Raw genomic sequence first — 18087 nt, 5'->3', positions numbered from 1 at the left:
GTCTGTCACACCTGGGCACCTGTTACCTGGCCAGGTACGTCTGTCACACCTGGTTACCTGGCCAGGTACGTCTGTCACACCTGGTTACCTGGCCAGGTACGTCTGTCACACCTGGGCACCTGTTACCTGGCCAGGTACGTCTGTCACACCTGGTCACCTGTAACCTGGCCAGGTACGTCTGTCACACCTGGGCACCTGTTACCTGGCCAGGTACGTCTGTCACACCTGGGCACCTGTTACCTGGGCAGGTTTGCCTGTCACACCTGATACCACGCGGACATTCCCAAATACTTCTTAATATTCTTATCCATGATTAATATGACAGGATCAGCTAGGGTACAGTTACCTGGCTCATGTCCACTCTCATTATCCCAAGGCTGTGGATAATGCTGACATTACCCAGATTACTGGCAGTACGCTGCTTTGTACATACATTTTATACATGGCCGTTGGGGCAGATGCTGATGAAACAGGATAATAAGACCAGCAGGGACAAAACCTCATCACCCAACATATGTAATGTCATACATGGCGTGATATAAAGAAAACACTATGGAAAGATGCAGAGAAACACATGTAACGTCCTGCACTGTACATATGAATGCACACACATGTTCCGTGTTCCCCACAATTTCTTCATGTTCTGCATGAAATGGTCCCGTTCCAGTCTGTAGCCCAGGACGTGTCTCCACCTCATCATCCCTGGAGGAACACCATGGTGAGAAGGCCTGGAGAAAGAGAGGACACTATCAGATGCTGGAAATTATACCCATACATTTAATGATGCATCTTCTGCTGCTTCAGTAACCGTCATGTCACGTAATACACTGACCAGGGCAAGGAGGAGACTCCGGGGATGTCAGGTCAGAGAAAGCAAGAATAGAGACTCCGGGGATGAGAGAGAGAGAGAGAGAGAGAGAGAAAAAAAGAGAAGAGACTCCAGGGGTATCAGAGAGAGGAGACTCCAAGGATGTCAGGTAAGAGAGAGACAGTAGACTCCAGGAAAGCCAGGTCAAAGAGAGAGAGAAGAGACTCTGGGGATGTGAGAGAGAGACAGACTCTGGGGATGTCAGAGAGAGAGAGAGAGAGAAGAGACTCTGGGGATGTCAGGGAGAGAGAGAGAGAGGAGACACTCCAGGGATGTCAGAGAGAGAGGAGACACTCCAGGGATGTCAGAGAGAGAGGAGACACTCCAGGGATGTCAGACGAGACACTCCAGGGATGTCAGAGAGAGAGGAGACACTCCAGGGATGTCAGACGAGACACTCCAGGGATGTCAGAGAGAGAGGAGACACTCCAGGGATGTCAGAGAGAGAGGAGACACTCCAGGGATGTCAGAGAGAGACGAGACACTCCAGGGATGTCAGAGAGAGACGAGACACTCCAGGGATGTCAGAGAGAGACGAGACACTCCAGGGATGTCAGAGAGAGAAACAGAGAGAGAGAGAGAGAAAAGAGACTCTGGGGATGTCAGAGAGAGAGAGAGAGTAGAGACTCCTGGGATGTGTGAGAGAGAGAAAACTCTGGGGATGAGAGAGAGAGAGAGAGAGAACAGACTCCGGGGATGTCAGGTCAGAGAAAGCGAGAATAGAGACTCCGGGGATGAGAGAGAGAGAGAGAGAGAAGAGACTCTGGGGATGTCAGAGAGAGAGAGGAGACTCCGGGGATGAGAGAGAGAAAAAGAGAAGACACTCCAGGGGTGTCAGAGAGAGGAGACTCCAAGGATGTCAGGTAAGAGAGAGACAGGAGACTCCAGGAAGGCCAGGTCAAAGAGAGAGAGAGAGAGAAAAGACTCTGGGGATGTGAGAAAGAGAGAGAGAGACTCTGGGGATGTCAGAGAGAGAGAAGAGACTCTGGGGATGTCAGAGAGAGAGAAGAGACTCTGGGGATGTCAGAGAGAGAGAAGAGACTCTGGGGATGTCAGAGAGAGAGAAGAGACTCTGGGGATGTCAGAGAGAGAGAAGAGACTCTGGAGATGTCAGAGAGAGAGAAGAGACTCTGGGGATGTCAGAGAGAGAGAAGAGACTCTGGGGATGTCAGAGAGATCAAGGAGACACTCCAGGGATGTCAGAGAGAGAGAGAGGAGACACTCCAGGGATGTCAGAGAGAGAGAGGAGACACTCCAGGGATGTCAGAGAGAGAGAGAGAGAGGAGACACTCCAGGGATGTCAGAGAGAGAGAGAGAGGAGACACTCCAGGGATGTCAGAGAGAGAGAGAGAGGAGACACTCCAGGGATGTCAGAGAGAGAGAGAGAGGAGACACTCCAGGGATGTCAGAGAGAGAGAGAGGAGACACTCCAGGGATGTCAGAGAGAGAGAGAGGAGACACTCCAGGGATGTCAGAGAGAGAGAGAGGAGACACTCCAGGGATGTCAGAGAGAGAGAGAGGAGACACTCCAGGGATGTCAGAGAGAGAGAGAAGAAACTCTGGGGATGTCAGAGAGAGAGAAGAGACTCTGGGGATGTCAGAGAGAGAGAGAGGAGACTCCAGGGATGAGAGAGAGAGAGAGAGAGAGAGAGAGAAAAAGAGAAGAGACTCCAGGGGTGTCAGAGAGAGGAGACTCCAAGGATGTCAGGTAAGAGAGAGACAGGAGACTCCAGGAAAGCCAGGTCAAAGAGAGAAAGAGAGAGAGAGAGAGAGAGAAAAGACTCTGGGGATGTGAGAAAGAGAGAGAGACTCTGGGGATGTCAGAGAGAAGAGACTCTGGGGATGTCAGAGAGAGAGAGAGAGAGAGGAGACTCTGGGGATGTCAGAGAGAGAGAGAGGAGACTCTGGGGATGTCAGAGAGAGAGAGAGAGAGAGAGACTCTGGGGATGTCAGAGAGAGAGACGGGATGTCAGAGAGAGAGAGAGAGAGAAGAAACTCTGGGGATGTCAGAGAGAGAGAGAGAGAGAGAGAGAAGAGACTCTGGGGATATGAGAGAGAGAGAGAGAGAGAGAGAGAGGAGACTCTGGGGATGTCAGAGAGAGAGAGAGAGAAGAGACTCTGGAGATGTCAGAGAGAGAGAGAAGAGACTCTGGGGATGTCAGAGAGATTGAGGAGACACTCCAGGGATGTCAGAGAGAGAGACAGGAGACTCCAGGAAAGCCAGGTCAAAGAGAGAGAGAGAGAAAAGACTCTGGGGATGTGAGAAAGAGAGAGAGAGACTCTGGGGATGTCAGAGAGAGAGAAGAGACTCTGGGGATGTCAGAGAGAGAGAGAGGAGACTCTGGGGATGTCAGCGAGAGAGAGAGAGAGACTCTGGGGATGTCAGAGAGAGAGACTCTGGGGATGTCAGAGAGAGAGAAGAGACTCTGGGGATGTCAGAGAGAGAGAAGAGACTCTGGAGATGTCAGAGAGAGAGAAGAGACTCTGGGGATGTCAGAGAGAGAGAAGAGACTCTGGGGATGTCAGAGAGATCAAGGAGACACTCCAGGGATGTCAGAGAGAGAGAGAGGAGACACTCCAGGGATGTCAGAGAGAGAGAGGAGACACTCCAGGGATGTCAGAGAGAGAGAGAGAGAGGAGACACTCCAGGGATGTCAGAGAGAGAGAGAGAGGAGACACTCCAGGGATGTCAGAGAGAGAGAGAGAGAGGAGACACTCCAGGGATGTCAGAGAGAGAGAGAGGAGACACTCCAGGGATGTCAGAGAGAGAGAGAGGAGACACTCCAGGGATGTCAGAGAGAGAGAGAGGAGACACTCCAGGGATGTCAGAGAGAGAGAGAGGAGACACTCCAGGGATGTCAGAGAGAGAGAGAAGAAACTCTGGGGATGTCAGAGAGAGAGAAGAGACTCTGGGGATGTCAGAGAGAGAGAGAGGAGACACTCCAGGGATGTCAGAGAGAGAGAAGAAACTCTGGGGATGTCAGAGAGAGAGAAGAAACTCTGGGGATGTCAGAGAGAGAGAGAGAGAGAGAGAGAAGAGACTCTGGGGATATGAGAGAGAGAGAGAGAGAGAGAGGAGACTCTGGGGATGTCAGAGAGAGAGAAGAGACTCTGGAGATGTCAGAGAGAGAGAGAAGAGACTCTGGGGATGTCAGAGAGATTGAGGAGACACTCCAGGGATGTCAGAGAGAGAGACAGGAGACTCCAGGAAAGCCAGGTCAAAGAGAGAGAGAGAGAAAAGACTCTGGGGATGTGAGAAAGAGAGAGAGAGACTCTGGGGATGTCAGAGAGAGAGAAGAGACTCTGGGGATGTCAGAGAGAGAGAGAGGAGACTCTGGGGATGTCAGCGAGAGAGAGAGAGAGACTCTGGGGATGTCAGAGAGAGAGACTCTGGGGATGTCAGAGAGAGAGAGAGAGAAGAAACTCTGGGGATATGAGAGAGAGAGAGAGAGAGAGGAGACTCTGGGGATGTCAGAGAGAGAGAGAGAAGAGACTCTGGAGATGTCAGAGAGAGAGAGAAGAGACTCTGGGGATGTCAGAGAGATCGAGGAGACACTCCAGGGATGTCAGAGAGAGAGAGAGGAGACACTCCAGGGATGTCCGAGAGAGAGACAGGAGACTCCAGGAAAGCCAGGTCAAAGAGAGAGAGAGAGAGAGAGAAAAGACTCTGGGGATGTGAGAAAGAGAGAGAGAGACTCTGGGGATGTCAGAGAGAGAGAGAAGAGACTCTGGGGATGTCAGAGAGAGAGAGAGAGAGAGGAGACTCTGGGGATGTCAGCGAGAGAGAGAGACTCTGGGGATGTCAGAGAGAGAGAGAGAGAGAGAGAGAAGAAACTCTGGGGATGTCAGAGAGAGAGAGAAGAGACTCTGGGGATATGAGAGAGAGAGAGAGAGAGAGAGAAGAGACTCTGGAGATGTCAGAGAGAGAGAAGAGACTCTGGGGATGTCAGAGAGATCGAGGAGACACTCCAGGGATGTCAGAGAGAGAGAGAGAGGAGACACTCCAGGGATGTCAGAGAGAGAGAGAGAGGAGACACTCCAGGGATGTCAGAGAGAGAGAGAGAGAGAGAAGAAACTCTGGGGATGTCAGAGAGAGAGAGAGAGAGAAGAGACTCTGGGGATGTCAGAGAGATCGAGGAGACACTCCAGGGATGTCAGAGAGATCGAGGAGACACTCCAGGGATGTCAGAGAGAGAGAGGAGACACTCCAGGGATGTCAGAGAGAGAGAGGAGACACTCCAGGGATGTCAGAGAGAAAGAGAGAGAGAGACACAGAAGACAGTCCAGGGATGTCAGAGAGACAGAGGGGGAGAGGACACTCCAGGGATGTCAGAGAGACAGAGGGGGAGAGGACACTCCAGGGATGTCAGAGAGACAGAGGGGGAGAGGAGACACTCCAGGGACGTCAGAAAGACAGAGGGGGAGAGGACACTCCAGGGACGTCAGAAAGACAGAGGGGGAGAGGACACTCCAGGGATGTGAGAGAGACAGAGGGGAAGAGGAGACACTCCAGGGACGTCAGAGAGACAGAGGGGGAGAGGACACTCCAGGGACGTGAGAGAGACAGAGGGGGAGAGGAGACACTCCAGGGACGTCAGAGAGACAGAGGGGGAGAGGACACTCCAGGGATGTGAGAGAGACTGAGGGGGAGAGGACACTCCAGGGATGTGAGAGAGACAGAGGGGGAGAGGACACTCCAGGGATGTGAGAGAGACTGAGGGGGAGAGGACACTCCGGGGATGTCAGAGAGACAGAGGGGGAGAAGACACTCCGGGAATGTCAGAGAGACAGAGGGGGAGAGGACGCTCCAGGGATATCAGAGAGACAGAGGGGGAGAGGACACTCCGGGGATGTCAGAGAGACAGAGGGGGAGAGGATGGGATGTCAGAGAGACAGAGGGGGAGACGACACTCCGGGGATGTCAGAGAGACGGAGGGGGAGAGGACGCTCCGGGGACGTCAGAGAGACAGAGGGGGAGAGGAGACTCCAGGGACGCCAGAGAGACAGAGGGGGAGAGGAAACTCCAGGGACGTCAGAGAGACAGAGGGGGAGAGGACACTCCAGGGATGTCAGAGAGAGACAGAAGGGGAGAGGACGCTCCAGGGATATCAGAGAGAGAGAGAGAGAGGACACTCCAGGGATGTCAGAGGGAGACAGAGGGGGAGAGGACACTCCGGGGATGTGAGAGAGAGACAGAGGGGGAGAGGAGACACTCCAGGGATGTGAGAGAGACAGAGGGGGAGAGGAGACACTCCAGGGATGTGAGAGAGACAGAGGGGGAGAGGAGACACTCCAGGGATGTGAGAGAGAGACAGAGGGGGAGAGGAGACAATCCAGGGATGTGAGAGAGACAGAGGGGGAGAGGAGACAATCCAGGGATGACAGAGGGGGAGAGGACGAGATGTCAGAGAAACAAAGGGGGAGAGGACACTCCAGGGATATCAGAGAGACAGAGGGGGAGAGGACACTCCGGGGATGTCAGAGAGACAGAGGGGGAGAGGACACTCCGGGGATGTCAGAGAGACAGAGGGGGAGAGGACACTACGGGGATGTCAGAGAGACAGAGGGGGAGAGGACACTCCGGGGATGTCAGAGAGACAGAGGGGGAGAGGACACTCCGGGGATGTCAGAGAGACAGAGGGGGAGAGGACACTCCAGGGATATCAGAGAGACAGAGGGGGAGAGGACGGGATGTCAGAGAGACAGAGGGGGAGAGGACACTCCGGGGATGTCAGAGGGACAGAGGGGGAGAGGACACTCCGGGGATGTCAGAGAGACAGAGGGGAAGAGGAGACTCCGGGGATGTCAGAGAGACAGAGGGGGAGAGGACACTCCGGGGATGTCAGAGAGACAGAGGGGGAGAGGACACTCCGGGGATGTCAGAGAGACAGAGGGGGAGAGGACACTCCGGGGATGTCAGAGAGACAGAGGGGGAGAGGAGACAGAGGGGATGTCAGAGAGACAGAGGGGGAGAGGAGACTCCGGGGATGTCAGAGAGACAGAGGGGGAGAGGAGACTCCGGGGATGTCAGAGAGACAGAGGGGGAGAGGACACTCCGGGGATGTCAGAGAGACAGAGGGGGAGAGGACGCTCCGGGGATATCAGAGAGACAGAGGGGGAGAGGACGCTCCGGGGATGTCAGAGAGACAGAGGGGGAGAGGACACTCCAGGGACGTCAGAGAGACAGAGGGGGAGAGGACGGGATGTCAGAGAGACAGAGGGGGAGAGGACACTCCAGGGACGTCAGAGAGACAGAGGGGGAGAGGACGCTCCAGGGATATCAGAGAGACAGAGGGGGAGAGGACACTCCGGGGAGGTCAGAGAGACAGAGGGGGAAATGACGGGATGTCAGTGAGACAGAGGGGGAGAGGACGGGATGTCAGAGAGACAGAGGGGGAGAGGACACTCCAGGGACGTCAGAGAGACAGAGGGGGAGAGGACGCTCCAGGGATATCAGAGAGACAGAGGGGGAGAGGACACTCCGGGGATGTCAGAGAGAGAGAGTGTCCTGGGATGTCAGAGAGACAGAGGGGGAGAGGACACTCCAGGGATGTCAGAGAGACAGAGGGGGAGAGGACACTCCAGGGATGTCAGAGAGACAGAGGGGGAGAGGAGACACTCCAGGGACGTCAGAAAGACAGAGGGGGAGAGGACACTCCAGGGACGTCAGAAAGACAGAGGGGGAGAGGACACTCCAGGGATGTGAGAGAGACAGAGGGGAAGAGGAGACACTCCAGGGACGTCAGAGAGACAGAGGGGGAGAGGACACTCCAGGGATGTGAGAGAGACAGAGGGGGAGAGGAGACACTCCAGGGACGTCAGAGAGACAGAGGGGGAGAGGACACTCCAGGGATGTGAGAGAGACTGAGGGGGAGAGGACACTCCAGGGATGTGAGAGAGACAGAGGGGGAGAGGACACTCCAGGGATGTGAGAGAGACTGAGGGGGAGAGGACACTCCGGGGATGTCAGAGAGACAGAGGGGGAGAAGACACTCCGGGAATGTCAGAGAGACAGAGGGGGAGAGGACGCTCCAGGGATATCAGAGAGACAGAGGGGGAGAGGACACTCCGGGGATGTCAGAGAGACAGAGGGGGAGAGGATGGGATGTCAGAGAGACAGAGGGGGAGACGACACTCCGGGGATGTCAGAGAGACGGAGGGGGAGAGGACGCTCCGGGGACGTCAGAGAGACAGAGGGGGAGAGGAGACTCCAGGGACGCCAGAGAGACAGAGGGGGAGAGGAAACTCCAGGGACGTCAGAGAGACAGAGGGGGAGAGGACACTCCAGGGATGTCAGAGAGAGACAGAAGGGGAGAGGACGCTCCAGGGATATCAGAGAGAGAGAGAGAGAGGACACTCCAGGGATGTCAGAGGGAGACAGAGGGGGAGAGGACACTCCGGGGATGTGAGAGAGAGACAGAGGGGGAGAGGAGACACTCCAGGGATGTGAGAGAGACAGAGGGGGAGAGGAGACACTCCAGGGATGTGAGAGAGACAGAGGGGGAGAGGAGACACTCCAGGGATGTGAGAGAGAGACAGAGGGGGAGAGGAGACAATCCAGGGATGTGAGAGAGACAGAGAGGGAGAGGAGACAATCCAGGGATGACAGAGGGGGAGAGGACGAGATGTCAGAGAAACAAAGGGGGAGAGGACACTCCAGGGATATCAGAGAGACAGAGGGGGAGAGGACACTCCGGGGATGTCAGAGAGACAGAGGGGGAGAGGACACTCCGGGGATGTCAGAGAGACAGAGGGGGAGAGGACACTCCGGGGATGTCAGAGAGACAGAGGGGGAGAGGACACTCCAGGGATATCAGAGAGACAGAGGGGGAGAGGACGGGATGTCAGAGAGACAGAGGGGGAGAGGACACTCCGGGGATGTCAGAGGGACAGAGGGGGAGAGGACACTCCGGGGATGTCAGAGAGACAGAGGGGAAGAGGAGACTCCGGGGATGTCAGAGAGACAGAGGGGGAGAGGACACTCCGGGGATGTCAGAGAGACAGAGGGGGAGAGGACACTCCGGGGATGTCAGAGAGACAGAGGGGGAGAGGACACTCCGGGGATGTCAGAGAGACAGAGGGGGAGAGGACACTCCGGGGATGTCAGAGAGACAGAGGGGGAGAGGAGACAGAGGGGATGTCAGAGAGACAGAGGGGGAGAGGAGACTCCGGGGATGTCAGAGAGACAGAGGGGGAGAGGAGACTCCGGGGATGTCAGAGAGACAGAGGGGGAGAGGACACTCCGGGGATGTCAGAGAGACAGAGGGGGAGAGGACGCTCCGGGGATATCAGAGAGACAGAGGGGGAGAGGACGCTCCGGGGATGTCAGAGAGACAGAGGGGGAGAGGACACTCCAGGGACGTCAGAGAGACAGAGGGGGAGAGGACGGGATGTCAGAGAGACAGAGGGGGAGAGGACACTCCAGGGACGTCAGAGAGACAGAGGGGGAGAGGACGCTCCAGGGATATCAGAGAGACAGAGGGGGAGAGGACACTCCGGGGAGGTCAGAGAGACAGAGGGGGAAATGACGGGATGTCAGAGAGACAGAGGGGGAGAGGACGGGATGTCAGAGAGACAGAGGGGGAGAGGACACTCCAGGGACGTCAGAGAGACAGAGGGGGAGAGGACGCTCCAGGGATATCAGAGAGACAGAGGGGGAGAGGACACTCCGGGGATGTCAGAGAGAGAGAGTGTCCTGGGATGTCAGAGAGACAGAGGGGGAGAGGACACTCCGGGGATGTCAGAGAGACAGAGGGGGAGAGGACACTCCGGGGTTGTCAGAGAGAGACAGAGGGGGAGAGGACACTCCAGGGACGTCAGAGAGACAGAGGGGGAGAGGATGGTATGTCAGAGAGACAGAGGGGGAGAGGACGCTCCAGGGATATCAGAGAGACAGAGGGGGAGAGGACGGGATGTCAGAGAGACAGAGGGGGAGAGGACGCTCCAGGGATATCAGAGAGACAGAGGGGGAGAGGACGCTCCGGGGATGTCAGAGGGGGAGAGGACGCTCCAGGGATATCAGAGAGACAGAGGGGGAGAGGACACTCCGGGGAGGTCAGAGAGACAGAGGGGGAAATGACGGGATGTCAGAGAGACAGAGGGGGAGAGGACGGGATGTCAGAGAGACAGAGGGGGAGAGGACACTCCAGGGACGTCAGAGAGACAGAGGGGGAGAGGACGCTCCAGGGATATCAGAGAGACAGAGGGGGAGAGGACACTCCGGGGATGTCAGAGAGAGAGAGAGTGTCCTGGGATGTCAGAGAGACAGAGGGGGAGAGGACACTCCGGGGATGTCAGAGAGACAGAGGGGGAGAGGACACTCCGGGGTTGTCAGAGAGAGACAGAGGGGGAGAGGACACTCCAGGGACGTCAGAGAGACAGAGGGGGAGAGGACGGGATGTCAGAGAGACAGAGGGGGAGAGGACGCTCCAGGGATATCAGAGAGACAGAGGGGGAGAGGACGGGATGTCAGAGAGACAGAGGCGGAGAGGACGCTCCAGGGATATCAGAGAGACAGAGGGGGAGAGGACACTCCGGGGATGTCAGAGAGACAGAGGGGGAGAGGATGGGATGTCAGAGAGACAGAGGGGGAGAGGACGCTCCGGGGACGTCAGAGAAACAGAGGGGGAGAGGAGACTCCAGGGACGCCAGAGAGACAGAGGGGGAGAGGAAACTCCAGGGACGTCAGAGAGACAGAGGGGGAGAGGACACTCCAGGGATGTCAGAGAGAGACAGAAGGGGAGAGGACACTCCAGGAATGTCAGAGAGACAGAGGGAGAGAGGACACTCCAGGGATGTCAGAGAGACAGAGGGGGAGAGGACGGGATGTCAGAGAGAGACAGAGGGGGAGAGGACGGGATGTCAGAGAGAGACAGAGGGGGAGAGGACGGGATGTCAGAGAGAGACAGAGGGGGAGAGGACGGGATGTCAGAGAGAGACAGAGGGGGAGAGGACGGGATGTCAGAGAGAGACAGAGGGGGAGAGGACGGGATGTCAGAGAGAGACAGAGGGGGAGAGGACGGGATGTCAGAGAGAGACAGAGGGGGAGAGGACGGGATGTCAGAGAGAGACAGAGGGGGAGAGGACGGGATGTCAGAGAGAGACAGAGGGGGAGAGGACGGGATGTCAGAGAGAGACGGAGGGGGAGAGGACGGGATGTCAGAGAGAGACGGAGGGGGAGAGGACGGGATGTCAGAGAGAGACGGAGGGGGAGAGGACGGGATGTCAGAGAGAGACGGAGGGGGAGAGGACGGGATGTCAGAGAGAGACGGAGGGGGAGAGGACGGGATGTCAGAGAGAGACGGAGGGGGGAGAGGACGGGATGTCAGAGAGAGACAGAGGGGGAGAGGACGGGATGTCAGAGAGACAGAGGGGGAGAGGACAGGATGTCAGAGAGAGACAGAGGGGGAGAGGACGCTCCGGGGACGTCAGGGTACAGAATGTCTGATTAGATTATTTGGGGACATTTATGGATCTCGTGTCCTCACAGAACTCGGTCAGATTCTGTCATTATTAATAAACGAATGCCGCTAACGACGTCCCGTCTCTGCCCAGTGTCACCTGTGAGGAGCTGACGAGACCACCGCGAGCCGTACAGTGATGTCACCCACGGCAGAACGCCGTCACTCTACATCTACAGGCCTGGCCGCAGTTACTGTGAGCACCTGTGCATGCCATCACGTATGTCCCAGCCCTCCGTGTAACAGGCGTGACGTTGGGTCTCATACCTAACACGTAAGCAGCGACAAGCTTCTGGACGACAGACACGTGGAGGCTCTCGTGTAGAAGGCTATGAGGATCTCCGTGTAAAGGAAGCATCAGGACCACCAAGGACGCCAGGCCCACCAGAACATAGAGGCTGAAGAGTCCTGCAGACAGGGGTCGTGGAATGCCTGCGTGGCGAGACAAAGCGCAGGTATAGAATGACGCCAGACACGCCGGTCCCTAGAGTCACCCTACGCGTTTCACCTACCATGGGAGAACATGTGTGAGTGAGGCTGCCAGTGCGGCGTCTCGGACAGGCCTCTCTCGCGTGGTTCTGGCTTCGTGGGATGTAGCGTGGCGGGAATGTCCTTTCTTCCTCCGGTAGATTTTCCTCCACCTTCTTCCCATATCTCCACCCGGAACTTATCTGTGCTGCCGTAATGGCGTGCCCGGATATCACGGTGCCGGGTGACTCTGTAACGGGAGGGGGGAGAATGAGTTCTGGACCCTCGCGGGAGAAGACGGCTATGCGGACAACGCCGGAAGCCTCACATGTCAATGCAGGAGTTTGGCTTGACCAGACCTTCAGCGTCCACCACCGTATAGCGCGAGGGAGCCGTGGAGAGGACTAGGAGACAAAGAGAAGTATCTGAGCTGCCTCCGCGCTCTGCAGTCGGCGCGGACCTGCCGCAGAACGCACGTTTATACAGTGACCTCACCTTTATACCTCAGCACCTTAGGGAACGGGTTGTAGAGGGTGAGAACCTGCTTGTGGCTGGTCTGGTCGTCGGCGTAGAAGTCCAGGGAGGGCGGAAAGACGAAGATGGGGATGGAGGAACGAGTGGCCGGCAGAGAGCTGGACTCCGCCTCCGTCCGCCAGTCATCTTCCTCCCGTCTTGCTGGTGCCCCTCTCAGCATGGCGGCCTACGTGCAGAGGGCATCTGTGGGCATTACACCCCCGTGTGGCGAGAGGCGGGCGTATTGCCACCAGCTGGAGCTGGACAGGGCGTAGCAGAGAGGACACAGAATGATACAGGTAATATCAGGGAATCACCATCACACATAGATGTACAGGAGGAATATCTACAAACACATGTCACACGCTGCAGTCTCCTCCCACTGCGCAAGCGACCCCTAAAGACTCTTCCTTCATCCAAACATCTAAAACCTGGACCTATAGACTATGGCAGTGGATCCCAACCTGTGTACTGACTGCAATTCTCTCTGCCTAGTACTCCTGCCCTCATTCTGTGTACTGACTGCAATTCTCTCTGCACTGTACTCCTGCCCCCATCCTGTGTACTGACTGCAATTCCCTCTGCCATGTACTCCTGCCCTCATCCTGTGCACTGACTGCAATTCCCTCTGCTCTCATCCTGTGTACTGACTGCAATTCTCTCTGCCCTGTACTCCTGCCTTCATCCTGGGTACTGACTGCAATTCTTTCTGCCCTGTACTGCCCTCAACCTGTGAACTGACAGCAATTATCTTTGCCCAGTAATCCTGCCCTCATCCTGTGTACTGACTGCAATTCCCCCTGCCCTGTACTCCTGCCTTCATCCTGTGTACTGACTGCAATTCTCTCTGCACTGTACCCCTGCCCTCATCCTGGGAACTGACTGCAATTCTCTCTGCTCTCATCCTGTGTACTGACTGCAATTCTCTCTGCCCTGTACTCCTGCCCTCATCCTGGGTACTGACTGCAATTCCCTCTGCCCAGAACTCCTGCCCTCGTCCTGTGTACTTTCTGCAATTCTTTGTGCCCTGTACTGCCCTCAACCTGTGAACTGACAGCAATTCTCTTTGCCCAGTACTCCTGCCCTCATCCTGTGTACTGACTGCAATTCTCCCTGCCCTGTACTCCTGCCCTCATCCTGTGTACTGATTACAATTCCCTCTGCCCAGTACTCCTGCTCTCATCCTGTGTAATAACTGCAATTCTCCCTGCCCAGTAATCCTACACTCATCCTGTGTACTGACTGCAATTCTCTCTGCCCAGTACTCCAGCCCTCATCCTGTGCACTGACTGCAATTCCCTCTGCCCAGTACTCCTGCCCTCATCCTGTGCACTGACTGCAATTCTCCCTGCCCAGTACTCCTGCCCTCATCCAGTGTACTGACTGCAATTCCCTCTGCCCTGTACTCCTGCCGTCATCCTGTGCACTGACTGCAATTCTCTCTGCCCAGTACTCCTGCCCTCATCCTGTGTACTGACTGTAATTCCCTCTGACCTGTACTCCTGCCCTCATCCTGGGTACTGACTGCAATACCCTCTGCCCAGTACTCCTGCCCTCATCCTGTGTACTGACTGCAATTCCATTTGCCCAGTACTCCCTCCCTCATCCGATGTACTGATTGTAATTCTCTCTGCTCTGTATTCCTGTCCTCATCCTGAGTACTGGCAAAAATTCTCTCTGCTCTATACTCCTGCTCTCATCCTGTGTACTGACTGCAATTCTCTCTGCCCTATACTCCTGCTCTCATCCTGTGTACTGACTGCAATTCTCTCTGCTCTATACTCCTGCTCTCATCCTGTGTACTGACTGCAATTCTCTTTGCCCTGGCACCTCAGCCTGTGCACTGACTGCAATTCTCCCTGCCCAGTACTCCTGTCCTCATCCTGTGCACTGACTGCAATTCCCTCGGCCCAGTACTCCTTTCCTCATCCTGTGCACTGACTGCAATTCCCTCTGCCCAGTACTCCTGCCCTCAGCCTGTGAACTGAGAGCAATTCTCTCTGCCAAGTACTCCAGCCCTCATCCTGTGCACTAACTGCAATTCCCTCTGCCCAGTACTCCTACCCTCAACCTGTGCACTGACTGCAATTCCCTCTGCCCAGTACTCCTGCCCTCAGCCTGTGCACTGACTGCAATTCTCCCTGCCCAGTACTCCTGTCCTCATCCTGTGCATTGACTGCAATTCCCTCTGCCCAGTACTCCTGTCCTCATCCTGTGCACTGACTGCAATTCTCTCTGCCCTATACTCCTGCCCTCATCCTGTGGGCTGACTGCAATTCCCTCTGCCCAGTACTCCTGTCCTCATCCTGTGCACTGACTGCAATTCCCTCTGCCCTCATCCTGTGCACTGACTGCAATTCCCTCTGCCCAGTACTCCTGCCCTCAGCCTGTGCACTGACTGCAATTCCCTCTGCCCAGTACTCCTGCCCTCAGCCTGTGCACTGACTGTAATTCTCTCTGCTCTGTATTCCTGCCCTCATCCTGAGTACTGGCTGCAATTCTCTCTGCTCTCAGCCTGTGTACTGACTGCAATTCTCTCTGCCCTATACTCCTGCTCTCATCCTGTGTACTGACTGCAATTCTCTTTGCCCTGTACTTCTGCCCTCATCCTGTGTACTGACTGCAATTCTCCCTGTCCAGTACTCCTGCCCTCATCCTGTGTACTGACTGCAATTCCCTCTGCCCTGTACTCCTGTCCTCATCCTGTGCACTGACTGCAATTCTCTCTGCCCTATACTCCTGCCCTCATCCTGTGGTCTGACTGCAATTCCCTCTGCCCAGTACTCCTGTCCTCATCCTGTGCACTGACTGCAATTCCCTCTGCCCTCATCCTGTGCACTGACTGCAATTCCCTCTGCCCAGTACTCCTGCCCTCAGCCTGTGCACTGACTGCAATTCCCTCTGCCCAGTACTCCTGCCCTCAGCCTGTGCACTGACTGCAATTCTCCCTGCCCAGTACTCCTGTCCTCATCCTGTGCACTGACTGCAATTCCCTCTGCCCAGTACTCCTGCCCTCAGCCTGTGCACTGACTGCAATTCCCTCTGCCCAGTACTCCTGCCCTCATTCTGTGTACTGACTGCAATTCTCTCTGCCCAGTACTCCTGCCCTCATCCTGTGTACTGACTGTTATTCCCTCTGACCTGTACTCCTGCCCTCATCCTGGGTACTGACTGCAATTCCCTCTGCCCAGTACTCCTGCCCTCATCCTGTGTACTGACTGCAGTTCCATTTGCCCAGTACTCCCTCCCTCATCCGATGTACTGATTGTAATTCTCTCTGCTCAGTATTCCTGCCCTCATCCTGAGTACTGGCTGCAATTCTCTCTGCTCTCAGCCTGTGTACTGACTGCAATTCTCTCTGCCCTATACTCCTGCTCTCATCCTGTGTACTGACTGCAATTCTCTTTGCCCTGTACTTCTGCCCTCATCCTGTGTACTGACTGCAATTCTCCCTGTCCAGTACTCCTGCCCTCATCCTGTGTACTGACTGCAATTCCCTCTGCCCTGTACTCCTGCCCTCATCCTGTGTACTGATTACAATTCCCTCTGCCCAGTACTCCTGCCCTCATCCTGTGTAATAACTGCAATTCTCCCTGCCCAGTACTCCTACCCTCATCCTGTGTACTGACTGCAATTCTCTCTGCCCTATACTCCTGCTCTCATCCCGTGTACTGACTGCAATTCTCTTTGCCCTGTACTTCTGCATTCATCCTGTGTACTGACTGCAATTCTCCCTGTCCAGTACTCCTGCCCTAATTCTGTGTACTGACTGCAATTCCCTCTGCCCTGTACTCCTGCCCTCATCCTGTGTACTGATTACAATTCCCTCTGCCCAGTACTCCTGCCCTCATCCTGTGTAATAACTGCAACTCTCCCTGCCCAGTACTCCTACCCTCATCCTATGTACCGACTACAATTCTCTCTGCCCTATACTCCTGCCCTCATCCTGTGCACTGACTGCAATTCCCTCTGCCCAGTACTCCTGCCCTCAGCATGTGCACTGACTGCAATTCCCTCTGCCCAGTACTCCTGCCCTAATTCTGTGTACTGACTGCAATTCTCTCTGCCCTATACTCCTGCCCTCATCCTGTGTACTGATTACAATTCCCTCTGCCCAGTACTCCTGCCCTCATCCTGTGTAATAACTGCAACTCTCCCTGCCCAGTACTCCTACCCTCATCCTATGTACCGACTGCAATTCTCTCTGCCCTATACTCCTGCCCTCATCCTGTGCACTGACTGCAATTCCCTCTGCCCAGTACTCCTGTCCTCATCCTGTGCACTGACTGCAATTCCCTCTGCCCAGTACTCCTGCCCTCATCCTGTGCACTGACTGCAATTCTCCCTGCCCAGTACTCCTGTCCTCATCCTGTGCACTGACTGCAATTCCCTCTGCCCAGTACTCCTGCCCTCAGCCTGTGCACTGACTGCAATTCCCTCTGCCCAGTACTCCTGCCCTCATTCTGTGCACTGACTGCAATTCTTCCTGCCCTCATCCTGTGTACTGACTGCAATTCCCTCTGCCCAGTACTCCTGCCCTCATCCTGTGCACTGACTGCAATTCTACCTGTCCAGTACTCCTGCCCTCATCCTGTGCACTGACTGTAATTCCCTCTGCCCAGTACTCCTGCCCTCAGCCTGTGCACTGACTGCAATTCCCTCTGCCCAGTACTCCAGCCCTCATCCTGTGCAATGACTGCAATCCCCTCTGCCCAGTACTCCTGTCCTCATCCTGTGCACTGACTGCAATTCCCTCTGCCCTGTACTCCTGCCCTCATTCTGTGCACTGACTGCAATCCCCTCTGCCCAGTACTCCAGCCCTCATCCTGTGCAATGACTGCAATCCCCTCTGCCCAGTACTCCTGTCCTCATCCTGTGCACTGACTGCAATTCCCTCTGCCCTGTACTCCTGCCCTCATCCTGTGCACTGACTGCAATTCCCTCTGCCCTGTACTCCTGCCCTCATCCTGTGTACTGATTACAATTCCCTCTGCCCAGTACTCCTGCCCTCATCCTGTGTAATAACTGCAATTCTCCCTGCCCAGTACTCCTACCCTCATCCTGTGTACTGACTGCAATTCCCTCTGTCCAGTACTTCTGCCCTCATCCTGGGTACAAGGGTCACCCACTATCACCCCGTTGCCATGGTAGCGGCTGCAGCACCCCCAGCCCCCATACTGGCCGATATACACGCCATGACGTCAGTAGTGTCGGGATACTGGAGAATCCCGGATAACGGGACGGTAGATACTAGAATCAAGTGGGCTACGATATAGAACCAACCATAACGGGACAGTCGCCGTTACCTGCCGCTTCCGCCATCACCACCGCCGGTTCCTCATATCTCCTCCCTTCCGCCGCTCCCATTGGCCGACAGCAGCCTCTGTCAGCTGGTTGCTAGGAGACACTCTGACACCCGGGAGGAGTGGCGTAGCTCCGGCCTTCTGGTTGGGTGGCATCTCGCCTATAGTCTCGAGGTGTTCCTTGTTGCTTGGCAACAAGGAACACCTCGCCTTGTCAGCTGTTCTTGTTGTTGTGACACGGTAGGTCCCCGTATCCGCGCTGATGGCGGCCATGTTCTCGGAGAGTAATTTCTAGCTGGGACGCATGCAAATGTCTACAGCAAAATGGCTGTCATGATGCAGACAAGTGAATAAAGTGCTGTTTCTCGCCACAAGTGCACTTGTTTACGTCTATCTATCTATATATTTATTATGTATACAATGAATAAATATATAAAGTCATATATGTATATATAAATATTCAAACACACACACA

At 55.5% G+C, this 18087-nt stretch overlaps 1 protein-coding gene across 2 annotated transcripts; it reads right to left on the bottom strand.

Annotated features, from left to right (window-relative positions):
- Positions 1–500: 500 nt before the first annotated feature.
- Positions 501–17723, bottom strand: MOSPD3 (motile sperm domain containing 3). 2 transcript variants are annotated; one of them, XM_063930728.1, is made up of 6 exons: positions 17616–17723; positions 12292–12569; positions 12125–12200; positions 11841–12046; positions 11596–11760; positions 501–728 (listed from the first exon to the last, which is right to left on the bottom strand). In XM_063930728.1, exons 2-6 carry the CDS (start codon positions 12488–12490, stop codon positions 697–699), a joined length of 678 nt encoding a protein of 225 aa, XP_063786798.1. In that variant the 5' UTR covers positions 12491–12569; positions 17616–17723; the 3' UTR covers positions 501–696. The 2 variants fall into 2 exon arrangements, with proteins under 2 accessions (XP_063786798.1, XP_063786799.1); XM_063930729.1 differs by having other exon boundaries at positions 17593–17681.
- Positions 17724–18087: the final 364 nt, after the last annotated feature.

Source organism: Pseudophryne corroboree, chromosome 6 (genome assembly GCF_028390025.1).
Source record: "Pseudophryne corroboree isolate aPseCor3 chromosome 6, aPseCor3.hap2, whole genome shotgun sequence".
In the NCBI taxonomy this organism is placed as follows: Eukaryota; Metazoa; Chordata; class Amphibia; order Anura; family Myobatrachidae; genus Pseudophryne; species Pseudophryne corroboree.
This window is presented reverse-complemented; position numbering and strand designations above follow the sequence as displayed.